General features: G+C 32.5%; 1 protein-coding gene across 5 annotated transcripts in view; it reads left to right on the top strand.

The window, feature by feature from the left end:
• Positions 1–19,456, top strand: part of LOC127719353 (coiled-coil domain-containing protein 150-like) — a 42,440-nt gene that overhangs the window by 5,297 nt on the left and 17,687 nt on the right. For 3 of the 5 annotated variants that reach the window (XM_052225424.1, XM_052225422.1, XM_052225421.1), the window contains exons 3-12: positions 238–423; positions 2,472–2,601; positions 3,128–3,264; positions 4,952–5,059; positions 6,261–6,370; positions 10,049–10,226; positions 11,244–11,405; positions 14,683–14,874; positions 17,398–17,589; positions 18,557–18,589. In XM_052225424.1, coding sequence (XP_052081384.1) covers positions 238–423; positions 2,472–2,601; positions 3,128–3,264; positions 4,952–5,059; positions 6,261–6,370; positions 10,049–10,226; positions 11,244–11,405; positions 14,683–14,874; positions 17,398–17,589; positions 18,557–18,589 — 1,428 coding nt within the window. Of the gene's footprint in view, positions 1–237; positions 424–2,471; positions 2,602–3,127; positions 3,265–3,934; positions 3,989–4,951; positions 5,060–6,260; positions 6,371–10,048; positions 10,227–11,243; positions 11,406–14,682; positions 14,875–17,397; positions 17,590–18,556; positions 18,590–19,456 lie in introns of all 5 variants that reach the window. The other 2 variants (XM_052225425.1, XM_052225423.1) reach the window with 2 other exon arrangements.

Genomic DNA, 19,456 nt, shown 5'->3' with positions numbered 1-19,456 from the left:
TGTAGGAGTTAACTTTCTTGATTATATTTTGATTTACATGTAGACAGAAGCAACTGCTACAATATTATGTAGGAGTTAACTTTCTTGATTATATTTTGATTTAATGTAGGCAGAAACAACTGCTACAATATTATATAGGAGTTATCTTTCTTGATTATATTTTGATAAACATATAGGCAGAAGCAACTTCTACAATATTATATAGGAGTTATCTTTCTTTATTTTATTTTATTAAAGGCGGAAGCAACTGTAACAGCAGATGAATTGTCTTTAACCAAACAGAAAATGCAGAGAAGGATAAATGAATTGAAAGAAGAGTGTGACAGAGAAAAGAGCCTTAGGAAAAGTTTAGAGGAGTCACACAATACCTTAATGGAACGAGTTCGAGATATGGAGGCTCTAGTTGAGTCCGAGAGAAAGGAGGTTGGGAAAACTATGTTTATTTTTAAGCAAAGAAAAGTGAATTTTAATGCTGTACTTTACCAAATAAGACTGAGTTAAGCTTTGATAAAAGACGACAAGGTACTTGACTTGGGACAGGCAAATGAACAATTCAACATGTGGTGAGGTTAAACTAGTTTTATGAGATGTATGCCTGTACAAATAGAGAGTTCAGTGTACATGTCAAACATTTCATAATTCCCATGCCATACAATCCTTCAGTGAGTTCAGTGTACATGTCAAACATTTCATGATAATTCCCATGCGTTACAATCCTATAGTGATTTTCATTGAGTTATATGTATTTATCTACTGATTATGAAACAAATTAAATGTGTACACCATTGATAAGCTTGGTGCTCTTTGCAGCATACCACCAGTGATTTTTGATGATTTATTTGTATTTTTCCATAGACATTTAACTTCAGATTATAATACAAATTAAATGGGTACACCATTGACAAGCTTGGTGCTCTGCAGCATACCACCAGTGATTTTTGATGATTTATTTGTATTTTTCCATAGACATTTAACTTCAGATTATAATACAAATTAAATAGGTGCACCATTGATAAGTTTGGTGCTCTTTGCAGCATACCACCAGTGATTTTTGATGATTTTTGATGATTTGTTTGTATTTTTCCACAGACATTTAACTTCAGATTATAATACAAATTAAATAGGTGCACCATTGATAAGCTTGGTTCTCTCTGCAGTATACCCTTTAAAAAGATTTTTATATTGAGATATGGATTATCTCGCACATTAGTATTCTATTAAGGGTGTGCATCATTATATTATTAACAGCTTTGATTAAACCATAGATATTAGATATGATTGCCTTAATTGTGTCCCGTCACAAATAAATCAATAGCTTGGTTCGTGGAATGGTAAAACCTTGTATTACACATAGCACAAATTAAAAAATAAGTTTGTTGCACTGTTTCAAATAAACATTACACGTTTTAATGAACTTTTTACTTGTTTGAGTTCTTAAAATCTTAAACAGGCTAAAATGTTTACAAAAGAGACAAAACAAACTCTTTTATCAACTTTGCCTGAGATAATTACAATTATTACCTCTTAATTTTATAAACCTTCAAGCATTTGTTAAAGAGTTGTTCAAAGTTTGATGAAGATTGGATTCATTGTAACTCAGATCTGTCATATATACCTGTACTCTCATTGTTTTATATAATTATACCTTTCATGTGAATAACTCTGACTTTGAATTTAATGAGATTATTGACTTGTTATTTATTCCTGATTTAATTTGATGCATGAATTAAAATGCTAACAAGACAAACCAATATTTAATCATATTTTTGTTATAACTTTGTTGTACATGATTAACCATCTTCGCTAGCCAAGGGTTACCATCCAGTCCCCTCCTCTCCACCCTTAGAAGATTAAGCCATCATTTGTAATTTCTCTGTGCCATCTATTGGTAGATAAAAGTCACGCCCATTCCCACTACATTGACAGCACTTGAACTCTCTTCAATGTGGAGGTGTAAAATGGTTGTGTCCAGTGTTTACAAATTTTGTGAAGCAGGAACTGAAAATATACGTTGACATTCCAACATTTGCCAGAGAAACATACCCATGAACTTTAATTATTTAATTAAGAACTTTTAGAATTGTTACTAAATATCGTCCTATATTTTGGAGATAAAGACATGTTGCACAATCAGCACATGGCAATTGTTTATTTACAATTTCTACATTTACACGTGATCATCTTAAAGGACGCTTTTTGATTGGAAGCAGCCAGTTACAACTGCGACCAATGGAAATAATTTACTCGGTGATCTGAAATTCTATCTCAATCTGCCAAGGGTGGAAAGGAGGGGACTGGATCATAAACCTTGGCTAGCGAAGATGATGATTTACATGTCAGTAAGATTTGATTTGATTTTTCAAAAAAATTAACAGAAAGAGCTTTTTTGTAGGACAGTCTAATTGGTTGACACTAAAATAAGAATGATGTATTGTCAGGTTACTTTGATCAGTCTTCATTGATTGTTTCAGGTTAAATCTTTGTCCATGGACTGCCAAAGTTTACGTAACGATGCGTTAAATGTGAGGGAGGAACTAAAACTGACCCAGGCTCAAAGAGATTCTATAGAAAGAGATTATAATGAAGCTTATGAAGAAATGGGTAATATAAATTTTCATACTTGAAATAACCAAGCTTGGCCTATACAAAGTTTTTTAGATTCAAAGGTAGGTTCTTTTTCAAAGGTAGGCATATGTTGTGCATTTGTCATTCATCTTCAGATTCATGATTTGAATTGTACATACTTCAACAGAAAACATCCTCAGTAGTATTGTACCCTAAATTTTACAGTCAGATTACAGCTGAAAATATTAGATAGAAAATGTTAGGTATAAAACATATTAAAAAAGTATCATAGGAAAAATATGAGACAGTACAAAAGACATCTACGAACAACACTGGACCCTTCTACAAAAAAAAGACAAACATGTACTGGCAACACATGGTCCAGATAGCCTGACTTGGTACAGGGACAAATGTTGTGGAGTTATACCAGTTTAATATGCACATAGTTTGTCCTTCAAAGAAGTCTGTATAAACGTGACCTTAGATAAGTTGTAAACCTTATCAATTATAACTATTACTAGTTTCTTATATTTATACTTAACACTACACATTTAATTTTCAGAGAGAATGAAAAGAAATTTTGAGACAATGGATTCTGATCGACAAGTTTTAATGAAAGAACTGGATAGATTACGCAAACAGTACGATGACCTCATTAAGCAACTAGAACAAACTCAAGTTATCGTAGATCAGCAGAAGGTGAGGGGATGTATTGTAGTACTGTACAGACAAAGTGATTCAGTTAAGAATCATTCTTGGTGGTGATTTTTCATAGTGAATGCTGGTGGTTGGAAGTGATTTACTATGAAACTTCTCAGTATTTTCAATACTGTAAATTCAGAAATTATTGCGATGTTTTTATTATTGCGAAAAATGCGACAGGGTTATAATCGCAATAATTTGAACTCGCATTTTGAAATTTTTTATATGAATTAAACAGGATTTTTCTCAATATCGCAAAAGTTAAAATCGCATTTTAGTCTAAAATGAGAAAATCGCAATAATAAATGCACGCCATAATTTCTGAATTTACAGTAGATATTATATACTAAGGTCGTAAAAAATATTATCATTCTAAATCACAGACAATCTCCCTGTTTCACTGTGATTCACTCAACATCAAAAGGAGTGATTAATAACTGAGCCATTGTATGTGTACACTATATATTTTTCCTGCTGTAAGTTGAAAAAATTTAATTGCATGACTTGAATTGAACAATGAATTCCTGTACATATATTTGATCAGAATGAACCGCTGTATTGACTTCTTTTTTAAATAATATTTATAAGCTATTGAGAAGCATATGCCAACATATTTGTTTTATATGTGTTTAAAAAGATAGAGGTTTTAACTCTTACATTTTAATAGGAAATGTTGTTGATTGACAAAGTCACATTAGCCAATCAGAATAATGAATTGAAGGTAGGAGTGGTTATTAGGGAAATGGTGTATGATCATTTGTTTGTGCGTTTAACATTTTAATGCTTCTAAAAATGGATTGAAAAATTTAGGAGGTTGACAGCATGCAGGGTAAATTAATTTTATTACTTTTTACAAAAGTTAAAACAAACAGAACATGTTTTGACTTTTAGTATAAGGAGATGTGGTATGATTGCCAATGAGACAACTATCCACCATAGACTGAATGACATTCATCTAGAGACAACTACCCACCAGAGACCGAATGACATTCATCTAGAGACAACTACCCACCAGAGACCGAATGACATTCATCTAGAGACAACTACCCACCAGAGACCGAATGACATTCATCTAGAGACAACTACCCACCAGAGACCGAATGACATTCATCTAGAGACAACTACCCACCAGAGACCGAATGACATTCATGTAGAGACAACTACCCACCAGAGACCGAATGACATTCATCTAGAGACAACTACCCACCAGAGACCGAATGACATTCATCTAGAGACAACTACCCACCAGAGACCGAATGACATTCATCTAGAGACAACTACCCACCAGAGACCGAATGACATTCATCTAATCAACGTTTGTTGTTTAGTTGTTTGTTTTTGTTGTTTGGTTTGATGTCTCATGTACAACTGACCATTTACTTTTGTACAACTGACCATTTACTATTGTACAACTGACCATTTACTTTTGTACAACTGACCATTTACTATTGTACAACTGACCATTTACTATTGTACAACTGACCATTTACTATTGTACAACTGACCATTTACTATTGTACAACTGACCATTTACTATTCATTTTGGTGTTAAGCATGACTAACTGGTTCATGGGTTATATGTGATAAAAATAGAATTTACTGTTTATGTATGATTTGATAACATTTTTGATGGTAATATAATTGTCTACCTAACATTGTATATATGTGTGTAATTATTTACCAGACAACTAACAAAGACTTAAAGGAGCAGAATGAACATCTAACCAAGCTTACGACGTGTGTTCAGAGTGAAACGGAACATATTAAATCATTACATAAAAAAGAACTGGAGGTATGCAATAGTTTATGTAGTACATTTATTTTTATACCAAGTACTCTTTTTGAATAAAAAGTGGGATGCACCCCAAGTGGTGCTGACCCAACATCATACTAAACATTAAGTTTCAATCCTTAAATTCTTCCAAGAAAATGTGCCGACCAGATTAACTAAAAACATAATTATGGACTATTTATTTGATAAAGAGGAATGGCCCTCATATAATTAGAATCCATGTCTTAATTGCATATAAATTGCCTCAGGGCTGTCCCAGATTTAAAAGCACGGGGGTTTGAGGTAGTTTTTTTTTAACCACAAACACCTATAATATAAAATGTTCATTTAATAATTCTTACAAAATTCTGAAGAAAATGCAACCACCATCAATTTATTAATCTGAGTGCCTTCCACCCCCATGCCTTTAAATCTAAAACAGTATTCACATACGAGTTGTAGAAGTTTGCCTAAGAGCAAAATAGTGAAATGTTTTTTCTTCATTTTTTGTTGAACCTGCGAAATTTATTTCTCCAAAGGGAGACAAAGTGATCCTAGATTCCGACGTCGGTGTTGGTGGCGTCAACATTTAGGTTCAGTCTGTGGTTAAAGTTTTTTTAGTCATCAATAACTTTGTCAAACCTACTTGGAATTTTATGAAATTTGGACAGAAGCTTGTTTATGTCAAAAATATAGTATCCAGAGTAAAATTTTGAATTTTGTATTTTACTGATACACGTACTCGCTTTTTAAGTGAACATAACACTTTTACACTGACAGCAGCAATTGCATGCGAGACACAGGGTTCCGTGGAACCCCTTAGGAATTTTTTACTGATAAACAGACTTATTTGTTTGCAATTTCCAACTAGATAAGTCGGTGTTAAAGTTTAACTACAAGTCAATTGTCTTTTACAGAAGCTGTTTTATGATGAAGGGATAATGTCTAAAGGAAAATTTGAATTTTTTTCTCCTAAATTTTTCAGTATTTAACTAATAGATAGACTGATTTTTTTTGGCAGTTAACATTTACAGACAGTTTGGGAATAATTTTTTGGCTTGATAAATGTAAACCTTCATGGATTGATATGAAACTTGGACAGAAGCTAATCTTATAGTAATACATCTATTTCCTTACTTCACTTTAAAGAATGTATTACATGTATATCAATATTTATGTACATTGTATGTTGTAATTTTGCTTACATGTTTATCTACAATAGGCAGAGAGAAGCAGAGTTGCAGAGAAAGAAAGAATTGAAGAAGAGGCATTGCAATATAAGATCAAAACAAAGGAACTAACAGCTGAACGGGAATCCTTGGAAAAAAGATTGTAAGCATTAGTATTAAGTGGAAAACTGCATTGGAAATTATAAAAAGCCAAACAACAAAAAAATAACCAGTTAAATAGGATTTTTTTCATTAAATATATCTTACTGTCTTTTGGTATGTATAGTGCACACATTTATACTCTGGGTCATGTTTCTCGTAAGAGGGGTCCGGTTATACATGCCTACAGACATTTTCTTAGTCTTTTTTCAGGTCCAAACTCCGACAAAAAAATTTCCAGGAGAAGTGAAGAGTAAGGAATATTTTTGCTAAAACCTCGATTGTTTTTATATTTTACATGTTATATTTGTAATTTGTATCTTATTGTTCTTGATTTGTCGTGTTTTATTCAAATAAAATACATTTTATATTTCTGTAGCTACGTTTATCATGTAAATTTGTCCATCTGTTTGCAATCCGGAAATTTGCCATGTCTTAATAAAGACACAATAAAGCTTTTGTTGTCGGTTAAATTAGCCTCTGTGTTCCTTGTTGTCATAACTTACTGTTTTTGTATGTGTTCATCATGGAGAGTAGAAGAAAAGTGTATGAAAATTGAATAAACCACGCTTGTTTTGAAAAGATAAACCACCATTTTTTCTAATGTATCAGGTGATCGCCAGTCATGTGGGTCAGTCATGTGACTTGATATTGTAAAGTGATGATTTAGTCTATGAGAAGTTTATTTTTAGCTCACCTGACCTGAAAGGTCAAGTGAGCTTTTCTCATCACTTGGCGTCCGTCGTCCTGCGTCCGTCGTCCGTAAACTTTTACAAAAATCTTCTCCTCTGAAACTACTGGGCCAAATTTGACCAAACTTGGCCACAATCATCATTAGGGTATCTAGTTTAAAAAATGTGTCCGGTGACCGGGCCAACCAACCAAGATGGCCGCCATGGCTAAAAATAGAACATAGGGGTAAAATGTAGATTTTGGCTAATATCTCTAAAACCAAAGCATTTAGAGCAAATCTGACATGGGGTAAAATTGTTTATCAGGTCAAGATCTATCTGCCCTGAAATTTTCAGATGAATCAGACAACCCGTTGTTGGGTTGCTGCCCCTGAATTGGTAATTTTAAGGAAATTTTGCCGTTTTTGGTTATTATCTTGAATATTATTATAGATAGAGATAAACTGTAAACAGCAATAATGTTCAGCAAAGTAAGATCTACAAATAAGTCAACTTGACCAAAATGGTCAGTTGACCCCTTAAGGAGTTATTGCCCTTTATAGTCAATTTTTAACCATTTTTCGTAAATTTTTGTAATCTTTTACAAAAATCTTCTCCTCTGAAACTACTAAGACACATTTAACCAAACTTGTCCACAATCATCATTAGGTTATCTAGTTTAAAAAATGTGTCCGATGACCCTGCCCGCGAACCAAGATGGCCGACATGGCTAAAAAATAGTACATAGGGTAAAAATGCGGTTTTTGGCTCATATCTCTGAAACCAAAGCATTAAGAGCAAATCTGATGAGGATAAAATTGTTCATAAGGTCAAGATCTATCTGCCCTTAAATTTTCAGACCAATCAGGCAACCCGTTGTTGGGTTGCTGCCCCTGAATTGGTAATTTTAAGGAAATTTTCCCGTTTTTGGTTATTATCTTGAATATTATTATAGATAAAGATAAACTGTAAACAGCAATAATGTTCAGCAAAGTAAGATCTACAAATAAGTCAACTTGACCAAAATGGTCAGTTGACCCCTTAAGGAGTTATTGCCCTTTATAGTCAATTTTTAACCATTTTTCGTAAATTTTTGTAATTTTTTACAAAAATCTTCTCTGAAACTACTAAGACACATTTAACCAAACTTGTCCACAACCATCATTAGGGTATCTAGTTTAAAAAATGTGTCCGATGACCCCGCCCGCGAACCAAGATGGCCGACATGGCTAAAAAATAATACATAGGGTAAAATGCAGTTTTTGACTCATATCTCTGAAACCAAAGCATTTAGAGCAAATCTGATGAGGATAAAATTGTTCATTAGGTCAAGATCTATCTGCCCTGAAATTTTCGGACCAATCAGGCAACACGTTGTTGGGTTGCTGCCCCTGAATTGGTAATTTTAAGAAAATTTTGCAGCTTTTGGTTATTATCTTGAATATTATTATAGATAGAGATAAACTGTAAAGGCAATAATGTACATCAAGGATAGATCTACAAATAAGTCAACATGACCAAAATTGTCAATTGACCCTTTAAGGAGTTATTGCCCTTTATAGTCAATTTTTTACAATTTTCATAAATTTTGTAAATTTTTGTAAATTTTTACAAAATATTTTCCACTGTAACTACCGGGCCAAGTTCATTATAGATAGAGATAATAGAAAGGAGCAAGAATGTTCAGTAAAGTAAGATCTACAAACACATCACCATCACCAAAACACAATTTTGTCATGAATCCATCTGTGTCCTTTGTTTAATATGCACATAGACCAACATGACCAAGGTGAGCGACACAGGCTCTTTAGAGCCTCTAGTTATAAAAACTTTTCTACATTGTAACTTTTAAACAACTGCTTAAAACCGTTCAAGAAATTATGATTGAAATTCAAAACATGATAATCCCATAATTGTAACCTGAAGGAATTTAATTAGGAACAAGGTGAACCTGTCACTGATTTGTTTTTGACATCAATTAGACCCATTGATTGAGGTGTGATAATCCGGATTAACAGCTAGAATCAACAAACAAAAAATAAAATAATGAGATTTTAACAATTTATTACAGCACTAATGATGTTAATGATAATCATTTGACTGATTCGTAATTATGTTATTGTTTCAATCTGAACATTAATTTGGATATTTAATCTTGTCCTTGATACTCAAACAATTTATTAAATTTGGTTTTAAAAAAACAAAACTTAAATGTAGATTTATCTCAATCTTATAAAATTCTTATTCATTTGTCAGAATATTTGCAATTTCATATAATTACCTATTCCGTACGAAATTCTCTGACATCGGTGTCCATTTAAAAAACTTCCTGTTTACCGATAGACTTCCTGTTTGCTGATTTTGGAGCTGTAACTTTTCCGAAAATGTCTATGAGTCTTATATGAACAATAAACTTTTTTTCTCACGTTTCTTGGACCATAAAGGGGGTGCGCACTATACACAAATGCGCACTATGCATACCAAAAGACGGTAATTGAAGATTGGGATGGGAGGCAGTCAAATTGATTAATTGTTGGTGATTGCATTTTCCTTAGAATTTTGTAAGAACTATAAGTAAATTGTAAAATTTATATAATGGGTGATTAAGGTCTGAAAAAAGTGTATCCCAAGCTTTTAATTGTTGAACACCTATGTAATGTAATTATTGGGTAAAAAATTTGTCTTATATTAATAAGAAGATGTGGTATGAGTGCCAATGAGACAACTCTCCAAGTCACAATGTATAAAAAGTAAACAATTGTAGGTCAAAGTACTTGATTGTTTGTTATACTTATATTGAATACTGTAAATTCAGAAATTATGGTGTGCATTTATTGTGATTTTTGAGGAAAAGAAAAAAATGTGAGATTAATTATTGCGATTTAGGAAAATATGCATACAAATATACAAACCAGATATCAGAATACGATAATCATCAAGTCGCATTATTCGAATTATTAAAAACCGCGCAAATAATTTCTGAAGTAAAAGTGATACAAATTCTATTACAGACGTCATGTCGAACAAGAGTATACAGGTCTAAATAAAAAGTTTGTTGCCAAGGACGACGAGTATTGTCAAGCTGCTTCAGGACTAGAAAAAGAGCTGAATTCACTCAGACATCAGCTACAGGTCGTAAAGAAAGAGAAAGAGAGGGCTGTCAAAGATAAAGATCACTTACTAGATGAGGTATATCTATGTGGCAGAAATTAAATTTAATAAATTGTGATGAATAATTTGGTAAAAATAGTTAAAAGATACAAATGGGGGCATTCTAAAACCATAAGACAAAGAAAGTCAGGAAGAAATAAGGACCAAAATTAGAAAAATGAAAACCAATCAATAGTCACAAAAAAAACTAGACAAAACTAAACTTTGAGGAACAAAAACCCCATCCAAAGTAGCGTGAACTCAAGTGCTCAAATGGTAAGCAGATCCTGCTCCACTGGTGCCACCTGTCATGTTACTCATATTAAAATCCTGTAGATCATAGTTCTTATTGTAAACTAACTCTATAAGATGTGGAAAATTTTTCAGTGAGACAACTATCTACCAGAGACCAAATTATGTGGATGTATGACTTGTGAACTTTTTAATGATAGTATATGATGTATCCTCAGTGAAAATCCTGTGAACTTTTTAATGATAGTACAATGTATATGATGTATCCTCAGTGAAAGACTTACTTTTTAATGATAGTACAATGTATATGATGTATCCTCAGTGAAAGACTTGTGAACTTTTTAATGATAGTACAATGTATATGATGTATCCTCATTGATAGACCTGTGAACTTTTTAATGATAGTACAATGTATATGATGTATCCTCATTGATAGACCTGTGAACTTTTTAATGATAGTACAATGTATATGATGTATCCTCAGTGAAAGACCTGTGAACTTTTTAATGATAGTACAATGTATATGATGTATCCTCATTGATAGACCTGTGAACTTTTTAATGATAGTACAATGTATATGATGTATCCTCATTGATAGACCTGTGAACTTTTTAATGATAGTACAATGTATATGATGTATCCTCAGTGAAAGACCTGTGAACTTTTTAATGATAGTACAATGTATATGATGTATCCTCAGTGAAAGACCTGTGAACTTTTTAATGATAGTACAATGTATATGATGTATCCTCAGTGAAAGACCTGTGAACCCTTTTAATGATCATATGATTTATGTCAATGTAGGTGAACCAGACTGTAGATTCCATGATAGAAGAACGGTCAAAACTTCAGGGTGAAGCACAACAACTTAAAATAGAACTAGACTCACAGAAAAAACTTAGGAAATCTCTGGAACATGAAAATGCTACTCTCATGGAAAGGGTATCAGGGTTTGAAGGGCAACAGGTAAATAACTATAATGGAAAGCCACAAAATGCTAGACAGAGGGATGCTAATCTGGGGGGCAGTGGCAGCGGCATCAACTATTTGTGTAGAGTTTTATATTTCAGAAGGTAGAAGCTTAAGACATGCATGCTTCATAACTTGGTATGTAGATGCCATTTTTTACAAAGTTTCCATCTGTTATATGTCTATTGCCCTTGATTGGGTTTTATTAATTCTGTGAATACTTTAAAAAAACTGTTTATTTTTTGTAATGTGAATTTATCACTAATTATGATTGGTATCTGGGATCCTTGTAATGTCTACATGTCTGTCAAACAGGGTTCACCTGACCTCGACTTCATTGTATGCACCAGTGATCAAAGTAAAAGTATGTGAATAGGTCTGTTTCTTATATAGTATAAGCAGTCGGTCAGCTATACTTGGTGTATGGAATGATTATAAGGTGCATGTATCATCTGAACAGCACCTCATTTTCATGGTTCATTGGTCAATGTTAAGTTCTATAGTTTGGTCCTATTCTCAGATACTATAAGCAATGTGTCAATTATATTTGGAGTATAGAATGATTGTAAGGTGCATGTATCATCTGAACAGCACCTCATTTTCATGGTTCATTGGTCAATGTTAAGTTTTGTAGTTTGGTCCTATTCTCAGATACTATAAGCAATTTGTCAATTATAATTGTATAGAATGCTTGTCTGGCAAGGTTCCTCTGACATTGATCACATTTCATGGTTCATTGCAATTGGTCAATGTTAAGTTCTGTAGTTTGATCCTATTCTCAGATACTATAAGCAATTTGTCAATTATATTTGGATAGAATGCTTGTCTGGCAAGGTTCCTCTGACATTGATCACATTTCATGGTTCATTGGTCAATGTTAAGTTTTGTAGTTTGGTCCTATTCTCAGATACTATAAGCAATTTGTCAATTATAATTGTACAGAATGCTTGTCTGGCAAGGTTCCTCTGACATTGATCACATTTCATGGTTCATTGGTCAATGTTAAGTTCTGTAGTTTGATCCTATTCTCAGATACTATGGTTATGTATGTTTCTATAAGCAATAGGTTAATTATTTTTGGTGTATGGAATGAGTTTAAGGTGAACATGTCTGCCTGTGAAGGTTCTTATGAATTTGTCCTCATTTAACTGGATTGTTGATATTCTTAAGTTTATGTGATACTTAAAGTAAAATCTTTATCTAAAAAACTTTCAACATAAAGTAAAGCAGACATAACATTTTAGCACAGTCTTCACACTCAACCACAGGCCCACCAGCCCAGGCTTGTAAAAATGCTGTCAGGCCTGTAAAAATCATCTCTACAGACCAATAGAATCTAACTAAAATTTTGGTAAAATTCAGCTTGAAGCCTGTGGATTCAAAAGTTCATCGTGAAGACTATTGGCTTGTGCACTCTTGTTCACTTTCTTCTCTAACAATTTTATTAAAACTATGATTACCATTGTAAAGGTAATTGTATATTGTCTCAGCTTGACGGAGTCAAAAAGCGAGACATAGGTATGCTGTTTCCGGCATTGGCTGCGGCGGCGTCAACAATGTATTAGTTTGTGATTAGGTCTAGTTCATGGTGAACCACTAGTGGTAGGTCAGTGATATTTGGTCTGCAGTTGTATTAGCATTGGCACATCTCAATACCATGGAGATTGTTTGGCCCGCCCCCTCAGTCAAATTCAATTGACTTTGAAACTTTGCTTAGTTTACATGTATTAGTTTGTGATTAGGTCAGTTTATGGGGAACCACTAGTGGTAGGTCAATGATATTTGGTATGCAGTTGTATTAGCATCGGCACATCTCATTACCATGGAGATTATTTGGCTCCGCCCCCTCAGTCAAGGTCTATTGACTTTGAAACTTCCTAGTTTTCATGTATTAGTTTGTGATTAGGTCAGTTTATGGGGAACCACTAGTGGTAGGTCGATGATATTTGGTATGCAGTTGTATAGGCATTAGCATATCTCCTTTCCATGGAGATTATTTGGCCCCGCCCCCTCAGTCATGGTCTTTTGACTTTGAAACTTTTGCTTAGTTTTCATGTATTAGTTTGTGATTAGGTCAGTTTAAGGGGAACTGTTAGTTTTAGGTCAATGAAAATTGGTATGCAGTTGTATAAGCATTAGCACATCTCATTTCCATGGAGAATATTTGGTCCTTACCCCTCAGTCATGGTCTATTGACTTTGAAACTTTTACTTAGTTTACATGTATTAGTTTGTGATTAGGTCAGAATAAGATGAACCACTAATGTTAAGTCAATGATATTCGGTATGCAAATGTATTGGCATTTGCAAGTTTCTTTACCATGGATTATATAGCCCCACCCTCTCATCATGGTTCATTGACTTTGAAACTTTTACATAGTTTACAAGTAATGTTTGTGTTTAAGTTTGTTGAAAGGGAACAACTTATGATAAGTCAATGGTATTTGGTATGCAGTTGTATTAGCATTGGCACATCTCATTTCCATGGAGATTGTTTAGCCCTGTACCTTCAGTCATGGCTTATTAACTTTGAATATTTGCATAACTTACATGTAAAGTATTGCTATTTCAATTTCAACATTTGCATTATCAAAATAACAAATAGGCGAGACATATCTCTGTGTTAACAGTTTATTTGAATAAAAGTAGATGTGGGGTATACATCAATGAGACAGCAACCCAAGGACAACAACAACAACAAAAGATATCTATAGTGTAACATAGAGTCTTCATCAATAGAAATGTGATCATGCATTATGTCAAATACCAAAGCTTTTTATTGGTAAACATAAATGATACAGCAGCCTTCCACAAATAGCCTAAAGACATCTAGAGGTCAACAAATGGTTTCACCAATGGACAGATATTATTTGGCTAGGTATTTGTGAAGAGGAAAACAAGATTGAAAAATACACATAGTTAATTTTTTGCACTGTTAAAAGATTGTTGGATTTTTACCCATTTTTTTTAAGTATATAAGTTCATTTTTCTACTGCCACTGCTTCAAAATTCAACCAATTGATAATTTCTGTTTGTAATGAAATTGGTCTATTTCTAATTGTTATGGGTTCATTTCAAAACTTTTATCTTATTTACATGGAGGGGCGTTCAACTCCAATCTAAATTGACTAGGATTGTCAGCATTTCTGCCAAAAGTTGTGGTCCTATCAAGGCACTCCAGCTTCCTCCACCAATAAAAACTTGCAGCCACGAAATAGCCAATAGTGCATTAAACACCAAAAATCAATCAATCAATCTTATTTTAATTTTCCTAGGAAACACAGAGTAAAGTAGAGAAAACAATGATGGAAATGATGGAACAGAAGAACAAATTAGCATATGAAAACGGGAGTTTACAGACACAGGTCACGCATCTTACAGCAGAGGTGGATAAACTTAAAAATGCTCAGAATGATGCTACAAAATTAAAACATATTAATGAAGGTCTACAGAACAGATATGATAAGGTGTGTGTGAAAAGCCTTTGAGGAGAAATGCAATAGGGTCTTTTTGCAATGACATTGAGGACTAATGCCCTTGACAAAGGAAGACAAACTTTGAGATTTTTTATCCTATTTAAAGAGTTTCATGTATGTTTTAAAGCTTTTCAATACTCTCTGCGTCTATTCAGATAAATATTACTTTCCGTAAGGGGCATAACTCCCATTGATGCTGTGTGAAAAGACATTATTAGCTATAACTATGAAACCAATGGTCCTAATCTGATGGGGTCTTTTGCAATGACATTGGGGATTAATGCCCTTGATAAAGGTCATAAGGTCAGAAGTCACATCCTAGATAATTAACTGTGTGTGTTTTATCCTATTTTATGGGTTTTGTGTTTTTTTTAAAGCTTTTCAAAGCATTCTAAGACTGTACAAGTGTAAATTTTACAAAAGGAAAACTCTTCAATAGTTTCGGAGATATTATCTCTGACACTCAAATTTCTTGGAAGTCAAAAAACAGCTATTTTATAATAAATCTTTCAATTTTCATTGAGTTAGCATTTTACTTTTTTCTATAAGTCATTCAAGCAGCTATGCAAATAAGTTTTATAGTTTCAGGTAACTTAGATATGTTTCATCTTATGAGAACATAGAGAAAACCTGTAAAATTAGTTGTCCTTCCAGCATGGAGATTTAAAAATCTATAAGTGCATTGCAAATAAAGCCAAAAAATGTGATGCCTTGATACAAATCTGATCCTTATCTGTAGAATCTTGCTTATGTCAGTGAAGAATGTTAGGCAAACAAGAGATAAATGAAATTCAATGAATAAAAACCTTGTCCGCAACTGTTCTTTCCATAAAAATCTCAAGATATTTATTTTTTCCCCGACATTGATTGATTGAAATCAAGAGCGACATCAATTTTGACTTCTGATTGGTCCAATAGGGGAAGGAAATCCCCAACCTGTGTATGTATGCAATCACTTAAAAATGTAGTACAACTATTAAGAATTTACATCCATTTGTTTTTTTCAATCAACATGAAGCAATTATTTATTTCATAACTTTACTGTTCACATTTTTCTGCATGGGACAAGGAATAACACCACTAATCTATAGCCCATTGCTTTCTATATTAAATTCTGGAACCTCAAGCATTCATAGATAATTACCTTAAGTTCAAATAATAAAAGTGGAAGTCATTTCATTTCAAAACTATACCTTATCCTGACTTTTTGCTGAAAAATTCAACATACCTTAAATTGCATATTAGAGCACACTGGTTCCCCGAAGTTTGATGTACAAAAACAGGTTCTTCTGATCTGAGCAACAGGGTAAATATGTTTATTCAAATTTCATTCATTTTTTTTTATTATTCAAAAGAAACTTTTAACAAGGGTACTACATTGATGACAAGTCTTAAAAAACTTTCATTTGATTCCAAAATTACCCAAATATATTAACTTATTAACAAAGTTATAGCTATTCAAAGGAACTATTTTGTTTAAAATATTCATATGTTCTTTCTGACTGGGCATGAATGAGTGGTTCTATTGCACAACTTTGGTATAGATCTATTAAATGGTTTAGGGGAGTATAATTACATTGGTAAGCATTAGTCATATATATACCACTAAATTCCTCCAATCAAGGAACACCACCAGTGTGTTGGTGCGACTAGTGTATGAGAGTATATGCCATACAAATTTTGAGTTATTTTGGCTTTCAGCATTTTTGTATAGATTTTGACTTATTCTAATAATTTGTGTGTCATAAAAATTAGCTAAATTATCAAGAGACAAGTTCAAGTTTAGTTAATTATATGTAATTTAACTATTTGGGCATTCTCGTTAGCATGAGTATTCTCAGTTGACAGAAATTGTAATTATAACTATTGTTCTAATTAGAGTGAATTTGTTTACTCATAACTTGTCATGAAAAAATAGAAAAATTTGTTGTAATTTCAAAAAGTGAAAACTAGTAGGATAGTAACATAAGTAGATTGTACTATTACAGTAGGAGCCATATTTATTTGACATTTACCATTGTATGAGATTTGGGCTTGGAATTAAATTAGAAAATCTTACTGTGGGTTGTTGTTAGTTCAGAGCCAGAGCTAAGTTTAAATCTTGACCATCTAAACTCAACGTTTTTCTATTCTAAAATTATGACCCCAGTAACAAGGAAGCCAGCAGCCTCTTTGTTACTTATATCCTAAAATCTATGGAAGGAAAGACCTTTCAAATGTACATGAACAATTGATCTTTAATTTATGTATACTTTGCCTTAAGTTTTTTTTTAAGAATGACGCAAAATATTTAAAAAGGCAAGGCATGCAAAGCTATGAAAAAAAAACCACTATTGCAATTTTTGTTTGTCTGTACAATTTATCCGATCACATATTTGTAAAAAAAAAAAAAATTGTTTTAAGAAAACAAAATTTCTTTGATTCTAGTCTCAAAGATAATTGATTATTTCAATTTAAAAGAAAAGAAATTTGTTAAAATTGCTTTAAACATAAAAAATAATACTTGTATTTTAGACACAAAAAGAGATGAGTGATTTAAAAATAAAGACTCAGCGACTTGATAGTCAGTTACGACAGAAACATGGAAGTTATGAGACCAAAGAAAAGGATTATAACGAGTTACAGAAACAGAGAGACGAGGCTGTGAAGGAAAGAGATACGTTAATACTACAGATACAAGATATGGAGGATAAGGATCAGTCCAAGGTATAGCTTGTTCAGTGTAAAAGGCTTAAAATAGCATTCTTAATAAACCCATTAAAGGCTGATCACAGTGATATTTACCACAGTGTACCAAGTCAGGAATATAACAGTTGTTTTCCAAGCGTTTGATGTGTTTGAGCTTTTGATTTTGCCATTTGATAAGGGACTTTCCGTTTTGAATTTTCCTTGGAGTTCAGTATTTTTGTTATTTTACTTTCTATACTGAATATGACATTTGGAAAATTATACTTTCAAAATATATTCCTTTGGTAATAGAAAATCAGATTATGTATCAAGGTTATTAATTTTTCATTTCTTTTCATATATGATATGGTCTGTTTGTAATGATAAAAAACCTTAAAAATACATCAATCATGGTTACAAGACATCTGCTGATTCAAGCATTATAATTTTGCCTTGCTTTTGACCTTAATAGTCAGAATTAGTGAGTCATCTAATTATAAATGTTTACCCTGGTATACAAGAAATTTGATTTTTGGCATAAAAGAGAATATGATAAGATTTGCTGAGTAATCTCCCCTGATTGTTAAATTACAAAACCCAAAGTTACCAGATTATTATAAAGAGATGAAATCATATTATATTTTTCATTTATATACTTAATATTTTTAATACACTATACTAAGTGTTATTGCTGCTTAAATCTTTACTTTGAATTAAAGATCATTTCAATAGATAAGGGGGAATTAAACTTGCAAGGTATTAATGCAGAATCCAAAGTTGTTATGGTAATGCTGGTTTGTATTCATGTAGAATTTGACATTGCCAGGCAATGAAATTTTTTAAGATAAATCTCTTTGTCCATATGACTTTAAACACAGTAGTATATGCTAGTAGTAAAAATTGATATCCTTGTAAGGACTGTCAACTTGTGATATCTAAAACTTTATATGATCAATAGTTTTATGATGAAGATGACTTAAGTTAATGCTATTAGTGATGATTACAGGAATATGTAATGGAATGGCTTGATATGTCCAAAGTAAGTGCTGGTGACTGGGTTAATCTGATGTTAAAATTGACTTATGAGAAAACATACTAATATTAAAGTTGTAGTAGCTTATAAAATGGTGTTACTTATAATGATTTTTTTTTCTTAACACAAAATATATCAATAAATAATGAAATTAGTAAAATTTGAAATGACCATTACACTGTCCTTGTCCTTTGATGATGTATTGGAATGCAGGCCCGTAGCCAGGAATTTCCAAGGGGGGGGGGTTGTTCGATAAAATCATACTCAACTTTAACAGTTACAATTCAAACAGAATTTTGACTTTAACAATGCTTATTTGTTTTCAAGGGGGGTTCGTACGAACCCCTCGAATCCCCCCTGGCTACGGGTATGGGAATGCCTAATTTTACATAGGAATTTTTTGACAATGGATTACATTTATTAAACTTAATTTGCATTTATGTATAATATAAAATCTATACGAACAGTTTAGATTTCCAAAAAAGCCCCACAGTTGATTTAAAAACTCTACAGAGCTTCCTAAACCAGAAGTTATTAGCTTTAATCTTTCATCATGGAAACATTGCTTTTTATTGTATAAAACAGAATTCAGTTTGGAGTAATATATCCATACAGTTTAGCACAAAATCAAGAGAACACAGAAGATTTTTCTATTTTTGTCAATGACAGAAATTTACTAAGATTACCTATTTTATCACTGTCTTGAAAATCAACATTTTATTATTAGAAAAAAATTGCTATTTAAATACAAAAGTCAAGTTTCTTATCAGCTTGTTATTGCATTAATAAAGAGTGAAGCCTGCTAACATGGCTAATATTACATACTCCAAACAACTGAAATATCAATGTACAAGTTCACATCAGTTCACGGAA

Source organism: Mytilus californianus, unplaced genomic scaffold (genome assembly GCF_021869535.1).
Source record: "Mytilus californianus isolate M0D057914Y unplaced genomic scaffold, xbMytCali1.0.p SCAF_11, whole genome shotgun sequence".
Classification (NCBI taxonomy): domain Eukaryota; kingdom Metazoa; phylum Mollusca; class Bivalvia; order Mytilida; family Mytilidae; genus Mytilus; species Mytilus californianus.
Note: the sequence above shows the minus strand (reverse complement) of the source record. Positions and strands in the feature narration are given on the sequence as shown.